Raw genomic sequence first — 20,127 nt, 5'->3', positions numbered from 1 at the left:
CTTGGGGCAAATGATTTAACTCTCCCACCGTCCATTTTCTGATCTGTAAAGTGGGAAAAATAATGATAATTTTCAAATAAGCAAAAATAGTAGTAGTAATACCAGCCTCATAAAGTGTTATAGTAATAAATTGAGATAGCATATGCAAAATGCCCAAAGCAGATCTGATATAGACTAGGGAGATAATTCCTGGAAACTTATAATGCATTTTACACACATATGTAATCCAAATGTTTGCCACCTTCAAAGCCACTATCTTCCGTTCTCTGTCTACTTTCCTGTAATCATTTCCTGTGTATCCAACAGAAAGGGAGGCTCTGTTGGACATCAGTTCCTGAGAGCTTCCACTTAGCCTTTTGCTCATCCTCTGTTGTCTGACTTCAGACCTTGATGTTGGGTGCTGCCAGACGCATCCTCTTCTGTTGCTAATTATTTCTTGGATTTCTGGAATTATTGTCCTTCCTTAATACAAAACTGCTCCCTTCAGCGTGGCTCCAAAGTAGAGGTGGAGTGAAAAGACTACTGACGGCTCCACCCCAGTCAGATGCAGCCTGCCCTTGAGTTTCCATGACACCAGCTAAATCATGTCTCTTGGGCATAACTGACTTTGCTGTAGGTCTGGTTATAAGTTGAGGCACTTATATCACAGAGAGTGGAAAAATCTTTTAAAGCTGAATGTTAAATATGACCATTCCAAAGTTTAAGGACAAAGACACAGATCACACAGAAAAAGAAATTTTTAGCAGCTATCTCGCAGCTCCTGGTTGTTTCCCTACATCAAGAGCGTCATTTCTCTCTGCTTCTCTCTTAGAAAACATACACATTTTTCGTCGTTTCTGTACAGTGTCAATCCGTTTTCTTTCTGAAAGAATCTAGCCTCTCTTCTAACAGTTTGTTTTGGCCATAGAATCCATCTTTCTCGGCCTCCACCTGAATGTCTTGAGGGCAGGATAATCAATGCAATTGTGTTCCCTAAACTTTGGATGACTTGACCTGGAATTACACCATAAAGCAGAAAACCTGGGTGTGGGAGTGTTCAGTGTGTGTGTGTGTGTGTGTGTGTGTGTGCATACACGCATGCATTGCAAAGGGAGAGATTGATCCTTGTTCTCTATCAGTGTGAGGTAAAGACATCCATTTCATTTTTTCCTATTCTCTTCAAGTTTTACTTCTGGGTCTTCTAAGATAACACTTGGACAACATACACACACACAGAAACACATACACAGAAACCCACACATATACAAATCCTAAGGGTAAGCAATAATTTTCAGAGTAAGTACAGCGTAACTGGAATTAACTGACAATGGGAGAAGAGACTTATTACTAAAGGCATAATTATTTACAAAGCTGGCCCCACCCAAATGAAAATAGCTTTATATTATTATGCAGAACTATTTCTTTCTTTATTGAAGTATAATTGACATATAATATCCCATTAGTTTCAGGTGTACACTATAGTGATCCAATATTTTTATGCAGTATGGAATGATTCCCATGATGTCTAGTTAGCATCTGTCACCATATAAAGTTATTAGAATGTTATTAACTATATTCCTGGTGCTGAAAAGTACCTTCCCATGACTTATTTATTTTATAACTGGAAGTTTGTACCTTGTAATCCCCTTTCCCTCTTTCCCTCACCCTTGACCTCTTCCCCTTTTGGTAACAGACAGTTTGCTTCTTGTATCTACAAGTCTGTTTCTATTTTGTTTTGTTTGTTTTTCTTGCTTTTTATATTCCACATACAAGGGAAATGACATGATACTTGTTTCTCTGAGTTTCATTTAGCATCATGCCCTCTAGTTCCTTCCAAGTTGTTGCAAATAGCAAGAGCATATTCTTTTTTTTTATGGCTGAATAATATTCTATTGTGTATAGATAGCTTTTTTTCTTCATCCATTCATCTATTGATGGACACTTAGATTACTTCTCTATCTTGGCTATTGTGAATAATGCTTCAGTGAATAGAGGGATGCGTAGATCTCTTTGAACTGATGTTTCATTTTTTTTCTGATAACCTGAAGTGCAATTGCTGGATTGTATGGCAGTTCTAGATTTAATTTCTTAAGGAGCCTCCATACTGTTTTCATTCCCAACAGTGTACATGGGTTCCCTTTTCTCCACATCTTTGCCAGCACTTGTTATTTTTTGTGTTTTTGATAATAGCCAATTTGACAGGGTGAGGTAATATCTCATTGTGGTTTTGATTTGCACTTCTCTGATCATGAGTGACATTAAACATCGTTCCATGTGTCTATTGGCCATCTGTACGTCTTCTTTGGAAAAAACATCTATTTAAGTCCACTGTTCATGTTTCAATTTTTTTTATATGAAGTTGCATGAGTTCATTATATATTTTGGATATTAACCTCTTATCAGATATATTTGCAGATATCTTGTCTCATTCAGAAGGTTGACTTTCTGTTTTGTTGATGGTTTTCTTTGCTGTGCAAAAGTTTTTTTAGTTTGATATAATAAGTATGATTGTTTGTTTTACCTGTCGTTGCTCTTTAGCTGTTCATCTCAGTCTGATCTGACAGACTGGTGCACAAAGTCTTGCTAAGACCAGTATCACAGAACTTACTGCCTATCTTTTCTACTAGGAGTGCTATGGTTTCAGATGTTATATTCAAGTCATTAATCCATTTTTAATTTATTTTTTGTATGGTATAAAATAGTGGTCAAGGTTCATTGTTTTGCATGTAGCTGTCCAGTTTTCCTGACACCATTTATTGAAGAGACAGTGTTTTCCTCATTGTATATTCTTGCCTGTTTTGCCATAGATTAATTGTCCATATATGTGCGGATTTATTTCTGTTTCTATTTTATTTCTGTTCTAATTCATTGATCTATATGTCTGTTTTTGTGCCAGTACCATACTGTTTTGATTACAGTAGCTTTGTAGTATACTTTGAAATCAGATAGTATGATTGATTCCTCCACTTTGTTGTTTTTTTCGCAGGATTGCTTTGACTATTTGGAATCTTTTGTGGTTCTATACAAATTTTAAGATTTCTTATTCTAGTTTTGTGAAAAATACCATTGGTATTTTGATGGGGATTTCAGTGAATCTGTAGATTGCTTTGGGTAGTATGGACATTTTAATAATATTAATTTTTCCAATCCATGAGCATCGTATATATTTCCACTTATTTTTTTCTTCTTCAGTTTCTTTCATCAGTGTCTTAAAGTTTTGAGAGTCTTCTACCAACCTGGCTAATTTATTCCTAGGCATTTTATTATTTTTGATGGAATTGTAGATGGGATTGTTTTCTTAATTTTTTTTCTTTCTGATAGTTGGTTGTTAGTGTATAGAATATACAACCAATTGCTGCATGTTAATTTTGTATCCTGCTACTTTACTGAATTCATTTGTTAGTTCTAATAGCTTTTTTGGTGGAGTCTTTAGAATTTTCTATATGCAGTATCATGTCATCTGCAAATAGTGACAGTTTTACTTCTTCCTTTCCAATTTGGATGCTTTTATTTCTTCATCTTGCCTGATTTCTGTGTCTAAGACTTCCAACACCATGTTGAATTAAAGTGGCAAGAGTGAGCATTTTTGTCTTGTTCCTGAACTTAAAGGGAAAACTCTCGGCTTTTCACCAGAACTGTTTTAATTACACTTCCCCCCCCCCCTTTAACCTTCTAATTCATACTCCTTACAGGACCTTAAATACTTTTAGAAAAGGGCCAATTATAACATTCTTCCCTGTCATATAGTAGTATGTCTCCTCTGATTTTATTAGCATGTCCTAGCAGGAAACAGGTGGCCCTTTCAAATGGAGCAACTGGGGAAAATTTAATGAAGGGGTTATTTACAAAAGACTGGGAAGAGTTGCTTAAGCTCACACGGGATGGTTCAGTACCTGGACCAGTGACATTTAGGAGCCTGAAATTGATAGAGGTAGGAACAATTAGTAGGACTATAGCCATAGGAGAGGGCCATTCCATAAAAACCATGTCTTTTGGTTGGGGTAGAGAACAAACTGAGGTGATCCAGAAGATGAAATCTAGTGGAATAAATTCCCTGATCTTTCTCTTCTTTTATCATCTTTTCTCCTTATATTGTGTGCCCCATCCTTCTGTTGGCCAAACCCAACCAGAAGCCAATGGACAAGGGAGTCACTGATACACTCCTATGATTAATTCCCCGGGGAAGAGAGAAGATTAAATGTGGGTTAAAAAAAAAAAAAAGGAAAGCAGGGTAATAGATTTGTACGTAGATGGAAAAGATCCTATACATCTGCTTAACTTAGTCAAGATCATAAAATGTCTAAATATGTTGGTTTCCTCTTCTTTCTCCATAATCTCATTAAAATAATAGAAATGAATTATAAAAGCCCTAATTTCTTGTTTAAAAAAAATGAGAGGACCATCAGTAGATGAGAGCTCTAAATTCATTTATGAAAAACTTAATAGACAAGACTAAAGAGCAGAGAAAGTGATGACACAGCACAGGAAGCTATGACCTGACTTACCAGGAATGTGGATGGCAAAAGAAGAGGAAGCTCATCTACCCACGAGATTCTTTAGAACCCTGGGGGCTGGTCTGATAGAGGGCAGGAGTGAGGAGTGGGACTGGAAGAAAAATGGGTTGTTTAAAGCTTTTAAATAACCATTAGAGGCATAAAAATAGTGATACAATTATAAAAAATTGAAGGTGGTGCAAAGTAAACTCCCATGAGTTATAGCAGAAAGTCAATAAGTGATGTCTAAAATTAATGAATCAAGAAGCAATGACATAAGCTTATAATTTATAGACTTGGAGATAACCACGGAAGAACTAAATACAGTTCAAAGTGTTCTGGAAGGAAGACAGGGAATTGGTAGTGGGTCAGTTGTTTCTCATTGTAAGTCTTTGTACTAAAGATTTTTTAAAAAAACATGTGAATATGTAATTTTTATGAAAGCTCTTTTTTTTTTCCTTTTGTCACACTCCACTTAGTTTACTGGCTTTCTAGAATTTTTTTTCTTAATACAGTTAGATCCATTATCTGTCCTGAACCTACCAATTACTTCCATTTTCTCCCACACCACACTTCTCTTCATTCTTTGTAACCCCCCTCCAACACGCGCACGCTCACAAGCCAAATGCACACATTTTCCATCTGAATGCAGCTACCTATGAATTCCATGCACCCATTTACGTCCCAGTGGTGCCTTTGCTCAAACTTCCTTGGCCCAGAATGGCTTTAGCCTTTTTTCTTTTTCTATTAAGATTTCAAGTCCCAGAATAAAATCTGCCTCCTCCAGGAGCTGTCTGATTTCCAGAGACAAAAATGATTACTCTCTTCTGTGCTCTCCTAACACTGTACACTGTTGATACTTCTCGCTCTACTGATATCTTAAACTTGTTGTGTCTCTATCTGCCTCCTTTTCTTTCTGTTTTAAGTTCAAGAATTTGTGTCTTTATGTCCAGTGCAAATTTTTCACATGGTAATTGAAATAGTTGCTAGCCACTGTAATGTAATTGATTTTTATTGTTGTTATTGATTCAAGAGGAATCTAAAGATTATGAGATGAGTGCCCCAGAACATTAAAGTGAACATCGCTGTCTTTACTGAGATGCCTGTTAGTACTTCTCCTCTTCAGCTAAACCAAAGAGTATTCAGTATTTTGTTCTGTCACAATTTTAATGCCTTTTCCCTAAATTCCAATTATATACATATTGTCTCAGGTTATGAGGAGTAAGAAATGTAAGAAACCAATATCCATAAATAAATAAATTACTAATATATTAATTTTAATGAGTATTTGCATTGTAAAAAGTCACCCACAGAGGGAAGTGCCTTGCTGGAGGGAATGAATTGCTCCTAGTAAAACTCTAGGCCCTTGAGCTATTGTTTTGAGATCAAGGAGGGTTTCTGGGGTTCCTCAGATTATGCCTTGTAACTCTCATGCCATAGGTAATATAAATTCTGATTAATTTAAAGCATAGTAATACAGTTGGAAAATGGTCTTTGCATATTAGACAAATAGATTTGAAATCACAACTATTGAGTACTAACTATCTATCTCATAGGAATAAGATTGAGTATATAATGAAGTATTGACCCCTGGTCTTTGCTTGTTATTCTCATTCCCTAAGTAGTCTTACCACGTGTTCTTGCTTCCCTCCCATCCTTCTTCCCTCCCCGCCTTGTCCCTTCCTGTCTCCCTCTCTTCATCTCTCCCTTCCTCCCTTCCACCCTTCCTCCCTCCCTTCCTTCCTTTCTGCCACTAACCGTGGATTTTTCCCTGCATCCACACAGAAGGAGACTATAATTTTATTTTTGCTTTACTTCAGGAAATGCCACGGTAAAACAGTCTCGATACAGGATTATCATCCAGGAAGCAGCCAACGGAGGCCAAGAATGCCCAGATACCTTATTTGAAGAGCGAGAGTGTGAAGATATTTCATTGTGCCCCATATATCGGTAAATAGTTACCTTTTTAAGTAATCCTTAGATTTTAGTGTAAGTCATTACCTATTTTCTTTATATAGTTTTTGATTTTTAGTGAGAAGTAAAATGAGATGTTTATCTTTAATACCTCAATATTTTTCCCTCTGGTTTTGAATATACTTTGAGTGAGTAAAGAATATGAAAATCTAGTTAGAAGAACAAAAGAACCAAACATGTTTTGATTTTAAGTGAGCTGCTGGAGTTCTGCCACCCAGGCAATCAATGTTAAGGATTACGATCCAGAGAGATTCAGGATGAAGTCTTTACCTGGAAAACAAACACACATATAAGTCACCTCATTCTTTTGTTTTCATCCTAAAGCCTTTAAACAAGAACTAAGAACAAATCCGTACTTTTAAAATAATTATTTATCTTTATTCAAAAAATATTTTGTTCTTAAGTTTTGTCATGTACACATTTTAAGAAACCATCTACTTAGAAAAAGAAGTTTAATGTATGGATAAATATTTTTAAAAAAAGAAAATCACTTTTAAAGTATATATGGTACTTATATGTTCCCTCTCAACAAATTGGTGATTATTATTTATAAAAGCGATGCCTGAGATTCATGTGTTTAGTCATTAATGTCCATTCTTTTAATGCTGGATTGAAGCATTGCTTTAAAGTACATCTGGATTAAATTCATTCACTGTTGAGTTTTAGTGATTTGTGAAAAATAAAACATTATCTTAAAATTCATATAGTTAGCGCACTTAAAAGAGACTTTAGCAAAAATGTCTAGTGTTTCTCCTATTATTTGAAAAACTATATCTTAAAGCTTTGAAATTCAAGGGTAATTTGTTCAGGAAAATACAAGTTATTTTTTCTCTTTCCTTCTTTCTCTCTTTTTTTTAAAGAAGCCTCCTCACGTTAGATAATGTTAGAGGGTCATTGAAGAGTCTGCATTACTATCAATTTTATAATCCTTTATTCTCATTGTTTCTATCTAATGGCCAGTTTAAGGAGGATGTGAATAAATACTGGGAACATGCCCAGACTACCAGTTTTCTTTCATTAACCACAGGGTTGCTGCGGAAACACTGTCAATATTCATCCCTTTGTACTATATATAAATATTGAAACTTCTGAGCCCAGCAAAAGAGCTCTTGGGGAAAGTAGCCAATTGAAAAAATTAGCCAAATCAAATGTTATTGAACATTTTTATGAATCCGGGGCTATTTTAATCAGAGGAAACCCTACATGTTATTAGTGAGATTTTTCCTTTCTATTGTCCACTTCCTTTACTCTCTGGTGGCACTTCATTTTAGCCACTCATGTTTGAACTTGTTTCCATCATTGACCTCCTGCCATTTTCCTCAGAAACCAGTTTCGCTGTGTCTGGATTGGATCATTGTTATCGTTTCTCTTGATGCCTTGTTTAATATGTATACAAGTTATCAGCATGATTCTCTGCTCCTCAGTAAAACACCTTTGAATTTTGAGCAACATGGTTCCAATTTAGTTTTTGCATCCCTCCTAATTGGTATGTTAGAGAGGCAAGTTAATTTAGGACCTTAATCATTATCTTCTGAATCTTCTTTTTGTCTCCATTAAGGTGACATATTCACATGCTTACCAAGTTAAAACAGAATCAAAATGTCTGTAGAAAATTTTTCTGTGAATTTGAGCATCTCCCAGCACATTAAGTTAATAAGTATAAGGGAAGACAGCATGGTTATGTATCCGTACATAGAATTGACCGTGGGGTCAAGGGTCTGTAGCTGAACACACAGGGTTTTAGGGGGGACAACTGGCCCACTGAGTTGTGCAATCTCAGACATTTCACTTAACCTCTCTGAGCTCAAGGTTATCATTCCAAAACTGAGTTTAACGAGAGTCCTGAAAATCCTTCTGGTTCCCTTTTTGCAGCACACTAAACTAGACTGAGCTCCATGGTGTCATTTTGTTCTGGAAAGCCTCAGTAAACTTAAGGAATCTGAATGAGTGCTACATCCTCTTGAAAAATTGGACTAAAACCCCTTGCCATTTCAGTTTCTGTGTGTTGGAATTATACTAAATGAATCTATGTGTGTACAAAGTAAATTTATAATTATTTAAAATTAAGGGGTGATTTCTTTAAATGATAAGTTTTTCTGTTTAGCCGTTTCTTTTTTTTTTTATTTTTTTTATTTTAATAATGATTTTTTATTATATTATGTTAGTCACCATACAGTACATCCCCGGTTTTTGATGCAAGGCTCGATGATTCATTAGTTGTGTATAACACCCAGTGCACCATGCAATATGTGCCCTCCTTACTACCCATCACCGGTCTATCCCATTCCCCCACCCCCCTCCCCTCTGTAGCCCTCAGTTTGTTTCTCATAGTCCATAGTCTCTCATGTTTCATTCCCCCTTCTGATTACCCCCCCTTTCTTTATCCCTTTCTTCCCCTACTGATCATTCTAGTTCTTATGTTCCATAGATGAGAGAAATCATTTGATAGTTGTCTTTCTCTGCTTGACTTATTTCACTAAGCATTATCTCCTCCAGTGCCGTCCATGTTGTAGCAAATGTTGAGAACTCATTCTTTCTGATTGCTGAGTAATATTCCATTGTATATATGGACCACAACTTCTTAATCCAGTCATCTGTTGCAGGGCATCTCGGCTCCTTCCACGATTTAGCTATTGTGGACATTGCTGCTATGAACATTGGGGTGCATATGGCCCTTCTCTTCACTACGTCTGTATCTTTGGGGTAAATACCCAGTAGTGCAATGGCTGGATCATAGGGTAGCTCAATTTTTAACTTTTTAAGGGACCTCCACACTGTTTTCCAGAGTAGCTGTACCAACTTGCATTCCCACCAACAATGTAGGAGGGATCCCCTTTCTCCACATCCTCTCCAACAATTGTTGTTTCTTGCCTTGTCTATTTTTGCCATTCTAACTGGCGTAAGGTGGTATCTCAGTGTGGTTTTGATTTGAATTTCCTTGATGGCTAATGATTTTGAACATTTTTTCATGTGTCTGTTAGCCATTTGTATGTCTTCATTGGAAAAGTGTCTGTTCATATCTTCTGCCCATTTTTTGATTTGTTTATTTGTTTCTCGTGTATTGAGTTTGAGAAGTTCTTTGTAGATCTTGGATACCAGTCCTTTATCTGTAGTGTCATTTGCAAATATCTTCTCCCATTCCGTGGGCTGCCTCTTAGTTTTTCTGACTGTTTCCTTGGATGTGCAGAAACTTTTAATCTTGATGAAGTCCCATAAATTCATTTTATCTTTTGTTTCTCTTGCCTTTGGGGATGTGTCATGAAAAAGGTTGCTTTGGCCGATGTCGTAGAGGTTGCTGCCTATGTTCTCCTCTAGAATTTTGATGGATTCCTGTCTCACATCGAGGTCTTTCATCCATTTGGAGTTTATTTTTGTGTATGGTGTGAGATAGTGGTCAAGTTTCATTCTTTTGCATGTAGCTGTCCAATTTTCCCAGCACCATTTATTGAAGAGACTGTCTTTTTCCCACCGGATGTTTTTTCCTGCTTTATCAAATATTAGTTGCCCAAAGAGCCGAGGGTCCATTTCTGGGCTCTCTATTCTGTTCCATTGGTCTATGTGTCTGTTTTTGTGCCAGTACCATGCTGTCTTTGTGATCACAGCTTTGTAGTACAGCTCGAAATCCGGCATTGTGATGCCCCCAGCTTTGTTTTTCCTTTTCAACAGTTCCTTGGAGATTCGGGGCCTTTTCTGTTTCCATACAAATTTAAGGACTGTTTGTTCCAGTTCTTTGAAAAATGTCCTTGGTATTTTGATCGGGATAGCATTGAAAGTGTAGATTGCTCTGGGTAGCATGGACATTTTAACTATGTTAATTCTTCCAATCCATGAGCATGGAATATCTTTCCATCTTTTTATGTCTTCCTCAATGTCTTTCAAGAGTGATTTATAGTTTCTAGAATATAGGTCCTTTACGTCTCTGGTTAAGTTAATTCCAAGGTAACGTATGGTTTTTGGTGCTATTGTAAATGGGATGGATTCCCTAATTTCTCTTTCTTCGGTCTCGTTATTCGTGTATAGAAATGCAACTGATTTCTGAGCATTGATTTTGTATCCCGCCACGTTACTGAATTGCTCTATAACTTCTAATAGTTTGGGAGTGGCTTCTTTTGGGTTTTCCATATAGAGTATCATGTCATCTGCGAAGAGAGACATTTTGACTTCTTCTTTGCCGATTTGAATACCTTTGATCCCTTTTTGTCGTCTGATTGCTGTTGCAAGGACTTCTAGTACTATGTTGAATAATAGTGGCGAGAGTGGGCATCCTTGTCGTGTTCCTGATCTTAAGGGAAAGGCTTCCAGCTTTTCCCCATTGAGAATAATATTTGCAGTAGGCTTTTCATAGATGGCTTTTATGAGATTGAGAAATGTACCTTCTATTCCTACACTCTGAAGGGTTTTAATCAGGAAAGGATGCTGTATTTTGTCAAATGCTTTTTCTGCATCAATTGAGAGGATCATATGGTTCTTGAGTCTTTTCTTGTTGATATGATGTATCACGCTGATTGATTTGCGAATATTGAACCACGCTTGCATCCCAGGTATGAATCCCACTTGATCGTGGTGGATAATCCTTTTAATGAACTGTTGGATTCTATTAGCAAGTATCTTGTTGAGGATTTTGGCGTCCATATTCATTAGGGAAATCGGTCTGTAATTCTCCTTTTTGAGGGGGTCTTTGCCTGGTTTGGGGATCAAGGTAATATTGGCCTCATAGAATGAGTTTGGTAGCTTTCCTTCTGTTTCTATTTTTTGAAATAGCTTTAGGAGAATAGGTATTATTTCTTCTTTGAATGTTTGGTAGAATTCCCCAGGAAAACCGTCCGGGCCTGGAGTTTTGTTATTTGGAAGGTTGTTTATCACTGACTCAATTTCTTCATAATTAATTGGCCTGTTTAAGAAATCAATTTCTTCCTGTTTCAATCTTGGTAGTTTATAGGTTTCCAGGAAGGATTCCATCTCTTCCAGATTGCTTAGTTTATTGTGTTTAGCCGTTTCTTGATCTCTCTACAATTCCTCAACTATTCCCAGTATGGGGGCCGCTTGAGTGAGGTCAATGATTATATTACATAGATGTGTAATATAAGTGACCAGTTTTGCAAGATGAAAAAATTCTAGAGATCTGTATATATCAATTATTTCATCTTGCAAAAACTGGTCAATAATATTTTTGCTTCATGTTTCTGTTTTATTTTTTGAAGTAGCGTCTCTTATCAGAGGTATTGGCTCATATGAAAAAGTGTGAAAATAAACTAAGGAAGGAGCAGAATCTGTGGTTACATTTAAGGTTTGGCTTTTCTGGTACATTCTGAAGAGACAGGTTTAGGGTATAAGTCAGTCTTTCCTGTGGGTCATAAAAATGGAAAGTTTTGTTTACCTGAGAAAAGAAAACAGTGAGAAACCACAAGGCTTCTTCAGAGAATATTTTCTTTGAGGAATAGAAATATTGATGACTCATCAGGGCTGGATCCATTCCTCTTCCATGAGATGAACTATCACATAAGATAGGTCCCTCTGACTCCCCGCCTCCCTTTTACTTTATGACTTATTGCGATGTCTGAGTCACTTTAACGTCTTAGGCGCCACCTTATAAAAACTTGAAGCAGAAGATCAAGTGTGAAGGTTTGCACCCCAAACTTTCAGATGTTCAAAATTTGATTCTCTAAAGCTCCTATGGGACATAGGGATTTCTCTCTCTCTCTCTTTTCCCTTTTCTCCTTCTCCTCCTCCTGCTCTTCCTCCTCTTTTCTTTCTTCCTTCCTCCCTTCCTTCCTTCCTTCCTTCCTTCCTTCCTTCCTAGATATTTTTAGATAATAAGGAGGGTAAACCTTCTAGGTTTGATCTGTGCTTTTAAGGATTTTTACTTCCACCTTGCTCTATGGACTACAGCTTATACGGAAAATGTCCACATTTAAAAAAATGGAAATACTGCATTAACCATGAATCTAAGGTGGAGTGGACTGTTATCCTCCCTACTGCATGCCAGAGCTCCATTTTATGACTTTTTTTTTAATTGAATTACTGTTTTGTGATTTTGGATTCAAATCCATTTATTTTGTGTATTTCTTTTGTATGTTTGTCATGGTGAAATTTTTAGTCTGCTGTTCTTTGTAATCACAGGTGGAAGCCACAGAAATGGAGCCCTTGTATCTTGGTGCCAGAGTCTGTCAGGCAGGGGATAATGGGCACCAGTGAAGCCTGTGGAAAAGGGGTACAAACAAGAGGTAAGGGAATTTTAAGACAGTTTTTCTGTTAAGATGTAATTTAAAATTATTATTCTTATAAACTATTGCTTATTTTATATTTGAAGAATTATGATATTATTGAATTGAATTATTTATATTTATCAGTCTTTGAGTTTAAGTTTGGCATTAGGTAACGTTGATATTATACCATCTTTATAACCATAACCAGCTAGTGTATCTGAGGACTGATGCAATGGAAGCAGATATCTATTCTCAGTCATTTGCGTATCTCAGTGCTTATGTTCCAAACACATGTTGGACATGATCCAAGGAATGAAGAATATGTCTATGATTAGACCCAACAGTATACATTGCACTTTTTAGGTGCTAATTTAATATCTGTTAAATGAATTAAGGATAATTGAATGGACTAATCTTAATAATAATTATGACTTAAATGTAATTGTTATATTTATACTTACTATGTGTTCTATATAATACGCATAGAAAGGAACTATTTAAATTCCTGGAAGACACTTCAAGTAGTCTTCTGGATCAAAGTGGAAGTGTTTTCATCATCAGTGTCAAGGTGTGACATATTGAAATCTCTGAAAAGCACTCAGAGCCTCATCAGACTGTTCACTTTCCTGTTTCATTCATAATCCAGGTACCAAACAAATGAGGCTTGATAAGAAGTACTTTATTCTTCAAATCGAGCCACTTTGTTGCTAAAGGAATGTATGTAGCAAAATCAGACTCTGTGGAACCAACTGCATTATACTGGCTTTGTAATTTTTTTCTAAAAGGCATATTTAGAATTAAGTGTCTCTTCCTGTTGCATAAGTTAATGTATTGGTCAGGATCAGTCAAGCCAGCCAGCACAGTAATTCCCTGCTTTGTCCCTTGATTCAGAGCTGGGAGGAGTCCCCCATGGCCAGGTGGCAGTCTTAACATCCAGGTCAATGGAATCTTACCGTGTCTCCTAGTGGAGGCATTGTTTCCTTTGGAACCAAGATCTATAAGGCAGTGAAACATAAGATCCTAGGAGACACGAAGCAAACATTTTACTAGTGAGTCCCCAGGGGTTGTAGTGAGTTATGCCACTTCTATTCATTCCCCTTCCTTGATTCCTGGACCTACGAATCCTGCCTATGGGGGAAACGGTACCAAAAATCAGGCGCTGATTCAGAGCATATACAGCCTTCTGTAAAACCTTGTCTCAGCCCTGCCAGGTATTGTCATCTAACTGGTATTGTAATTGAGTCTGCAAAAGACCTTTCCACCACTGTCTCAAGCCAGCTGCTTCAGGATTGTGGGGGAAATGATAAGATTAGTGAATTCCATGAGAATGCGCCATTGCAACACTTTGCTGTGAAGCGAGTTCCTTGATCAGAAGCAATGCTGTGTGGAATACTATGACTATGGACAAGGCATTCTGTAAGTCGTGGATGGTAATTTTGGCAGAAGTATTGTTTGCAGGGAAGGGAAGTACATATCCAGGATAAATATCTATTCCAGGAAGAAAAAAGCACTGTTCCTTCTATGATGGAAGTGGTCCAGGGTAATCAGCCTAGAACCATGTAGCCAGTTCGCCTCTCTGGAGTGCTGCCATTATAGGCACTGAGTGTTGCTCCCTGTTACTGGCATAGTGGGCACTCAGTGATGGCCATAGTCAGGTTGACATTGGTGAGTGGAAGTCCATATTGCTGAGCCTGAGAATACCTTCCGTTCCTGCCACCATGGCTACTTTGTTCATGAACCCATCTACTGATGACAGGAATCACTGAAGAAAGAGGGATGACTGAAGTGAATAGTATCCATAGAACAGGTCGTCCTGTCCATTTGACTGTTAGTATGTTCCTGAAGTCACCCTTTGGTGACCATTCACATGGGACTCAAATATGTTCACATTTTCCCCCATACAGAGAGGTCTATCTGCATAACTTTTCCCCAGATTTCTTTGTCACCAACTTTCCAATCATGTTCCTTCCAAGACCTTGGCCATAGAGCAAAACCATTGGCCACAGTCCTTGAATCTGTATGTAATCACATATCTGGCCATTTCTCCTTACAAGCAAAGTGAATAACGAAGTATACTGCTTTACATTCTATCCACCGGGAAGATTTCTCTTTACCTCTCCCAGGAGTATCTCAGAACGGGGCTGTAGTGCTATAGCTGTCCCTTTGGGGTTTGTGCCTAGATATTGCACAGAACCATCTGTAAACTAGGCTGTATTCTTCTCTTCCTCCATCAACTGATTGTAGGGAACTCTCCATGAGGCCATAGGTACAGGCTGGGAGAGAACAGGTACTGTAGCAGAAGCGGGGACCATGGACATCTGCCCACTTACTCTTGTAACTTATGGTGCCTTCAGGGCCTGCATGGGCTGAATCATCTATATACCACTTCCATTTAATGATGCCTTACGTTGTGGCTTGGTGGATTAGGTAACACCCAGTTCATGAAGGCAGCCTGGGTTGCATGATAATTTGGTGGCCCATGATTAAGCCTCCATTCTCTAGCAAGACACAGTATCAGGCCAGAAGCTGTTTTGCAAAGAAGAATAGTTATCTGCAGAGGATGGCAGGGCTTGGCTCCAAAATCCTAAGGACCTGTCCTGCAGTTCACTTACAGAAGCCCCTAAAGGCTGCAAACAGTGTTCCTGTCCGTACTGATACCTGAGTAGCATTGGATCTGCCAGATCATATGGCCCAAGTGGCAGAACAGCATGCTCAGTAGGCTGGACTGTTACAGAGATTTTTCTCATTCTGGGACCTGCTTAAAACTAGCAGCTTTTTGAGTCTCTTGGTAAATAGGCTGGATGAACACACTTGACTAAGGAATACGTTACCTCCAAAATCCAAAGAGGCCCACTAGGTGTTGTGCCTAGTTTTGGTTGCAGGAGGGTCCAGATGCAAAAACTTATTCTTCATCGGTAGAAGGGATATCTTCACATGCTCCACACCACTAAACCTCTAGAAATTTCGCTGGGTTAGAAGGCCCCTGAGTTTTTTTTTTCAAATTTATTTCTTACCCTCCTACCAAAATGTCTAAAGTAGTTGCTACTTCTTGCTCACTAGATCCATTCAGAATAATGTCATTAATGTAATGGACTGGTATGCCATCCATAGAGCTGAATTACGGTATAGGTCTGGAGAGTCGATACACCTTGCCACCTAAAAGCAAACTGTTTCTGGTGGTCTTTATTATCTTCAGATACAGTAATATGTGAGGTTAGCGCTTTAACATAGGAAATTTGGGTCACTTCGGTTTATAACAATTACACTTTGGAAATGATGTCCCTCTCAGAACATTTATACATGTGAATTTGATTGGCAAGTTAGTTTCATTCAGGACTTCTATGAGGCTAGATAGTGACTTTGTAAATTAAGGGGGGGGACTACCTCCTTAAAACATTTTACTTCCATATGTCAGAAAATTGTTGTAATAATATGAACTTGTAATTACAAGACCTTGACTACTTTTTACTGGAAAATTGTTATAACATATCTAGATCAGCAATATGTCTAGGAATGAAGGTCTTTAAAAATGGCGCTTTTGTGTGGTCCATGACTTAACTCCATATGGTGGCCTAGACTTTGACACTTTGATACTAACTATAATAATGGTTGGTTTTCACTGCAAAACCATTTAGTAATTTCTGAGGAGATGTTCCTCCTAAATTACGTGGAATCTTATCACATAAATGGCAAATTGTTTTATCTGTCTTAGAATAATTCTACTTTGGATTTCAATTTAAATGGATTCTAGCTGGAGACCTCGTAGTCCCTTAGACTAATCAAGTGATCTCCTTGGGTTTTCTCTAAATTAGACACCAATATTAGAGAATTTCTATTGTTTATCTCTTGGGAAATTTATTCTTTTAAAGTAATGGCCTGGGTCTCCAATTTTAAGATAGTGAAGTAAAGACATTTCTACTCCATCTTTTCTCTAAAATTACTTCAAAACTAGCAAGGAAGATGTGAAACAATAAGAAAAAAATAATGTCCAATGAGATCTCTTTTATAAAATTGCTCCAGAGAACAAGAAACACATTAAACTCACCTTCCAGGAAATGAGGAGCCATCTGTAACCTCAGTCACAATATATGGTTTAGGAAGTGAGTGGAGATAAAGTAAAGGACTTTGCAGAACGAGATTATGCCAAAGTGTTGGCAGGGGTGAAAGTGTGGGGGCTGAAGAGAAACAAAGTGATTTGTCCTGGAGAACTCCAGAAAGTTACCACATTCTGCAGCAGGAAGTATGAGAGTGAGTGTGTGTGTGTGTGTGTGTGTGTCTGTGTGTGTGAGGGGTAGGAGTAAAAAGGGCTTTTGGAAGTCTGATTGAAGAACAGTGAGTAGTGTCACCCCTTTTCCTATTCTTTTGGGAACCTAGAGGTTTATTCTCTGGGGATATAAAACCAGAGGGGCTGTGTACTTTGGACTGCCGGCAGAGGAGATAAAGGCCTAGCCTCAAATGAGGAGGCTCAAAAGAAAGCCCAAATAAGGAATTAGGAGACCCTCAGTTCCCTACTTTCACCTGCTTTAGCATGCTAGCCAGGTGGCTTTTATACTTTTCAGTGCCATGGATACCCTATCAATCTAAAAACACTTTACATTTAAATTTCTCTTTGAGGAGTTTTTGAATCACAGAGGGAGCATGAATTTAGACCATAAAATCATGGAAAGGCCAGCTTGGGGTTATAAATTCTCACAAGAGATTTTTCTTCCTCTCACCATCCGGTGTTCAGTCTTAGGTATGCAAGTGGCCTTGCCAAGGCATTTTGCTTTGCATGTGTATCTCTATTTCACCCGTACAACGAGGGCTGGCCTTTGTCGTGATCATTTCTGGTATGGGGCCATTTGTGAGATTCTCCATAGCAGAATTTGAAGACATGACAATGGAAACTGGGGTCTCTAAGATGGTAGAAGCCCTCAGAATAAAAGTTGTCTTTCTTGCTTACCTTGCTGGCATCCCAAGCTTTTACTTTGTTTTGTGCTTTATGGATTATTTTATCTGGGGCCAGCCCAGCAATACATATAGAATGTACATGTTTTATCCAGTGTTTTGTTTTTTTTTTTCATTTGAAAGGTCTTTTATGATTTTTAAGCCATTATACTGCTCAAAACAGAAGGACTCCTTGTTTTATCTCACTGTTTGTATTGGTGACCTGGTTAATTGATTTGTGGTAAGAACACATTTATATAGTACTCTTGTAATTAAAAAAAAAAAGGAGGGAAAATAGAAGGACGAGTAGAATTACAGCTGGAGCTAAATGTCTACACCCTCTCCAAGGAAATGCGTATTTGGGGCCAGTGTCCTAGCTGTCCCATACTTTAGGGAGAGCCAGGGATTCTCTCTGCCCAGCTTCCTGTACTAAATCTGAGTAAAGAAGGCATGGTAGCTCAGCTTTTATGACCAATGAAAACGTAAGAGGAATAATCTTACATATTCTAACATACCTTGTTGAAACTGCCCTTAAAAGGGTACAAAGTTAGTAGTAAAAAAGAAAAAGTTAAAGGTGCTGCCATTCCTAGAAGGGGAATGAATTTGTCTGTGGACTGATAAGGTCTGAGTCTTATAATGCTATTCACAGTGACTATTTTAAAACTGGCTAATGGCCTTGCCGGTGTGTCTCTTTTGGACGGTACTTTCTTCTATTCGTTAGCTTGTGAGTATACTCGATCATCAATAGGGACTGGACATAGACAGCACTCTACCAGACGCAGAGTAGGTTTTGGAGAGTGAAGATGTCCTGTTTAAGACATCCTTGACTTCCATGAAGTACCTGTATTCTTCTTTGGTTTGTTTTCACTGAGCTATGCTTATGTGGACCAACGGAGGCAGAAATCTATCTCTTTTTGTTCTTTCTTAATTGGTTTTTTGTCCCGGTGAGAGACGAAGTCTTCTTACGCAGTATATTTGATGGAATCTGTGTTTTCTTTTCATCCAAGGGATCTCTTTAAATAAAGGTCTTTTCCAGAAAAAGAAATTGACAAAACAATCCACTATCAAAATGAGTTTTGATTTACTTTTATTCTTAAAAAGGGAGAGGGTTAGAAATAGGAAAAAACTAAGGAAAAAATAGTCGAAAACCCTTAATAGTAAAGCAATAATCCCTGGTATTCAAAAATGAAAATTTGTGTGAAATATATATTTGTACGTGTCTGCCATTTTAGCAAAGTATGCTTAATTTCACATACTATTTCTTTCTTTTCATTTAGTTTTTATTTAAATTGCAGCAGGTTAACATACAGTGTAATGTTAGTTTCAGGTGTACAATATAATGATTCAACACTTCCATACATCACCTGGTGCTCATCACAACAAGTGTGCTCCTTAATCTCCATCACCTTTTTACCCATCCCCCCCACTGACCTCCCCTCTGGTAACCATCAGTGTGTTCTGTATAGCTAAGAGTCTGTTTCTTGGTTTGCTTCCCTCTCTCTTCTCTCTCTCTCTCTCTCCTTTTTTCCCTTTGCTCATTTGTTTTGTTTCTTAAATTCCACATATAAGTGAAGTCATATGGTATTTTTCTTTCTCTGACTGACTTATTTCACTTAACATTATGTTCTCTAGTTCCATCCATGTCGTTGCAAATGGCAAGATTTCATTCTTTTTGATGGCTGAGTAATATTCCATAGTGTATACATACCATATCTTCTTTATCCATTCATCAGTCGATGGATATTTGGGCTGTTTCCATAATTTGGTTATTGTAGATAACACTGCTATAAACATCAGACTGCATGTATCCCTTTTAATTAGTAATTTTTTATTCTTTGGGTAAATACCTAGTAGTGCAATTCCTGGATCTTAGGGTAGTTCTATTTTTAACTTTTTGAGGAACCGCCATACTTTTCAAAGGCTTTTAACATGGGATTAAATCTTTAAAAATTGATTTATATAATTTTTGCTGGACTATATAAATATAAGCTATATATCCATATAAAACAGGCAAATAAAGATATTGTATAAGCTGAATTAACAGGAAACTATTCATATTGTAAGCCCAAGTACTCTAAATTCATGATCAAAAAATGTTTTTCTCTAGTTATGTTGTCTTCATAGGGAAAAATATGTCTGGAAAAACATACAGAAACACAACAGAAAACACACGTAAAGAAGTGATTATGGCCTGTTGATGAAGTGTTGAAACAGCCAATCAGCTAGTCATTCTCCTCTTTCTGATTCCAAGTATCCTTTCATTTTAAGAGAGGAATAGAGTATCTTTGGATGACTGACCTTTTTATTCTCCAGACAGACAAAGTCATAGGCATGTATCCTTATTAGTTGCTCACATTTAGTTTCTGTCATATTTCTCTACATAGATCACAATAAGAAAAAAAACAGGTGATTTCAGTAGATTCAGAGAAGACAAGTATATAGGTTTTAACTGTGAGCAATAATCAAAGACAGAGATAGTCTTTTCTATTTTTGTTTTATTTTTCGTGTGAGAGGAGGAAGCAGAAAGTGTGCTGGGAAGGAAAGTGGAG

General features: G+C 37.5%; 1 protein-coding gene across 1 annotated transcript in view; it reads left to right on the top strand.

Annotated features, from left to right (window-relative positions):
- Window positions 1-20,127, top strand: part of THSD7B (thrombospondin type 1 domain containing 7B) — a 699,268-nt gene that overhangs the window by 352,452 nt on the left and 326,689 nt on the right. The window contains exons 10-11 of the mRNA XM_040645418.1: window positions 6,293-6,422; window positions 12,567-12,670. Of these exons, the coding sequence (XP_040501352.1) occupies window positions 6,293-6,422; window positions 12,567-12,670 (234 nt within the window). The remainder of the gene's footprint in view (window positions 1-6,292; window positions 6,423-12,566; window positions 12,671-20,127) is intronic.

This window comes from Ursus maritimus, unplaced genomic scaffold, assembly GCF_017311325.1.
Source record: "Ursus maritimus isolate PB19 unplaced genomic scaffold, ASM1731132v1 scaffold_1, whole genome shotgun sequence".
Lineage (NCBI taxonomy): Eukaryota > Metazoa > Chordata > Mammalia > Carnivora > Ursidae > Ursus > Ursus maritimus.
The sequence above is the reverse complement of the archived record's forward strand: the minus strand, read 5'-3'. Positions and strand labels throughout refer to the sequence as shown.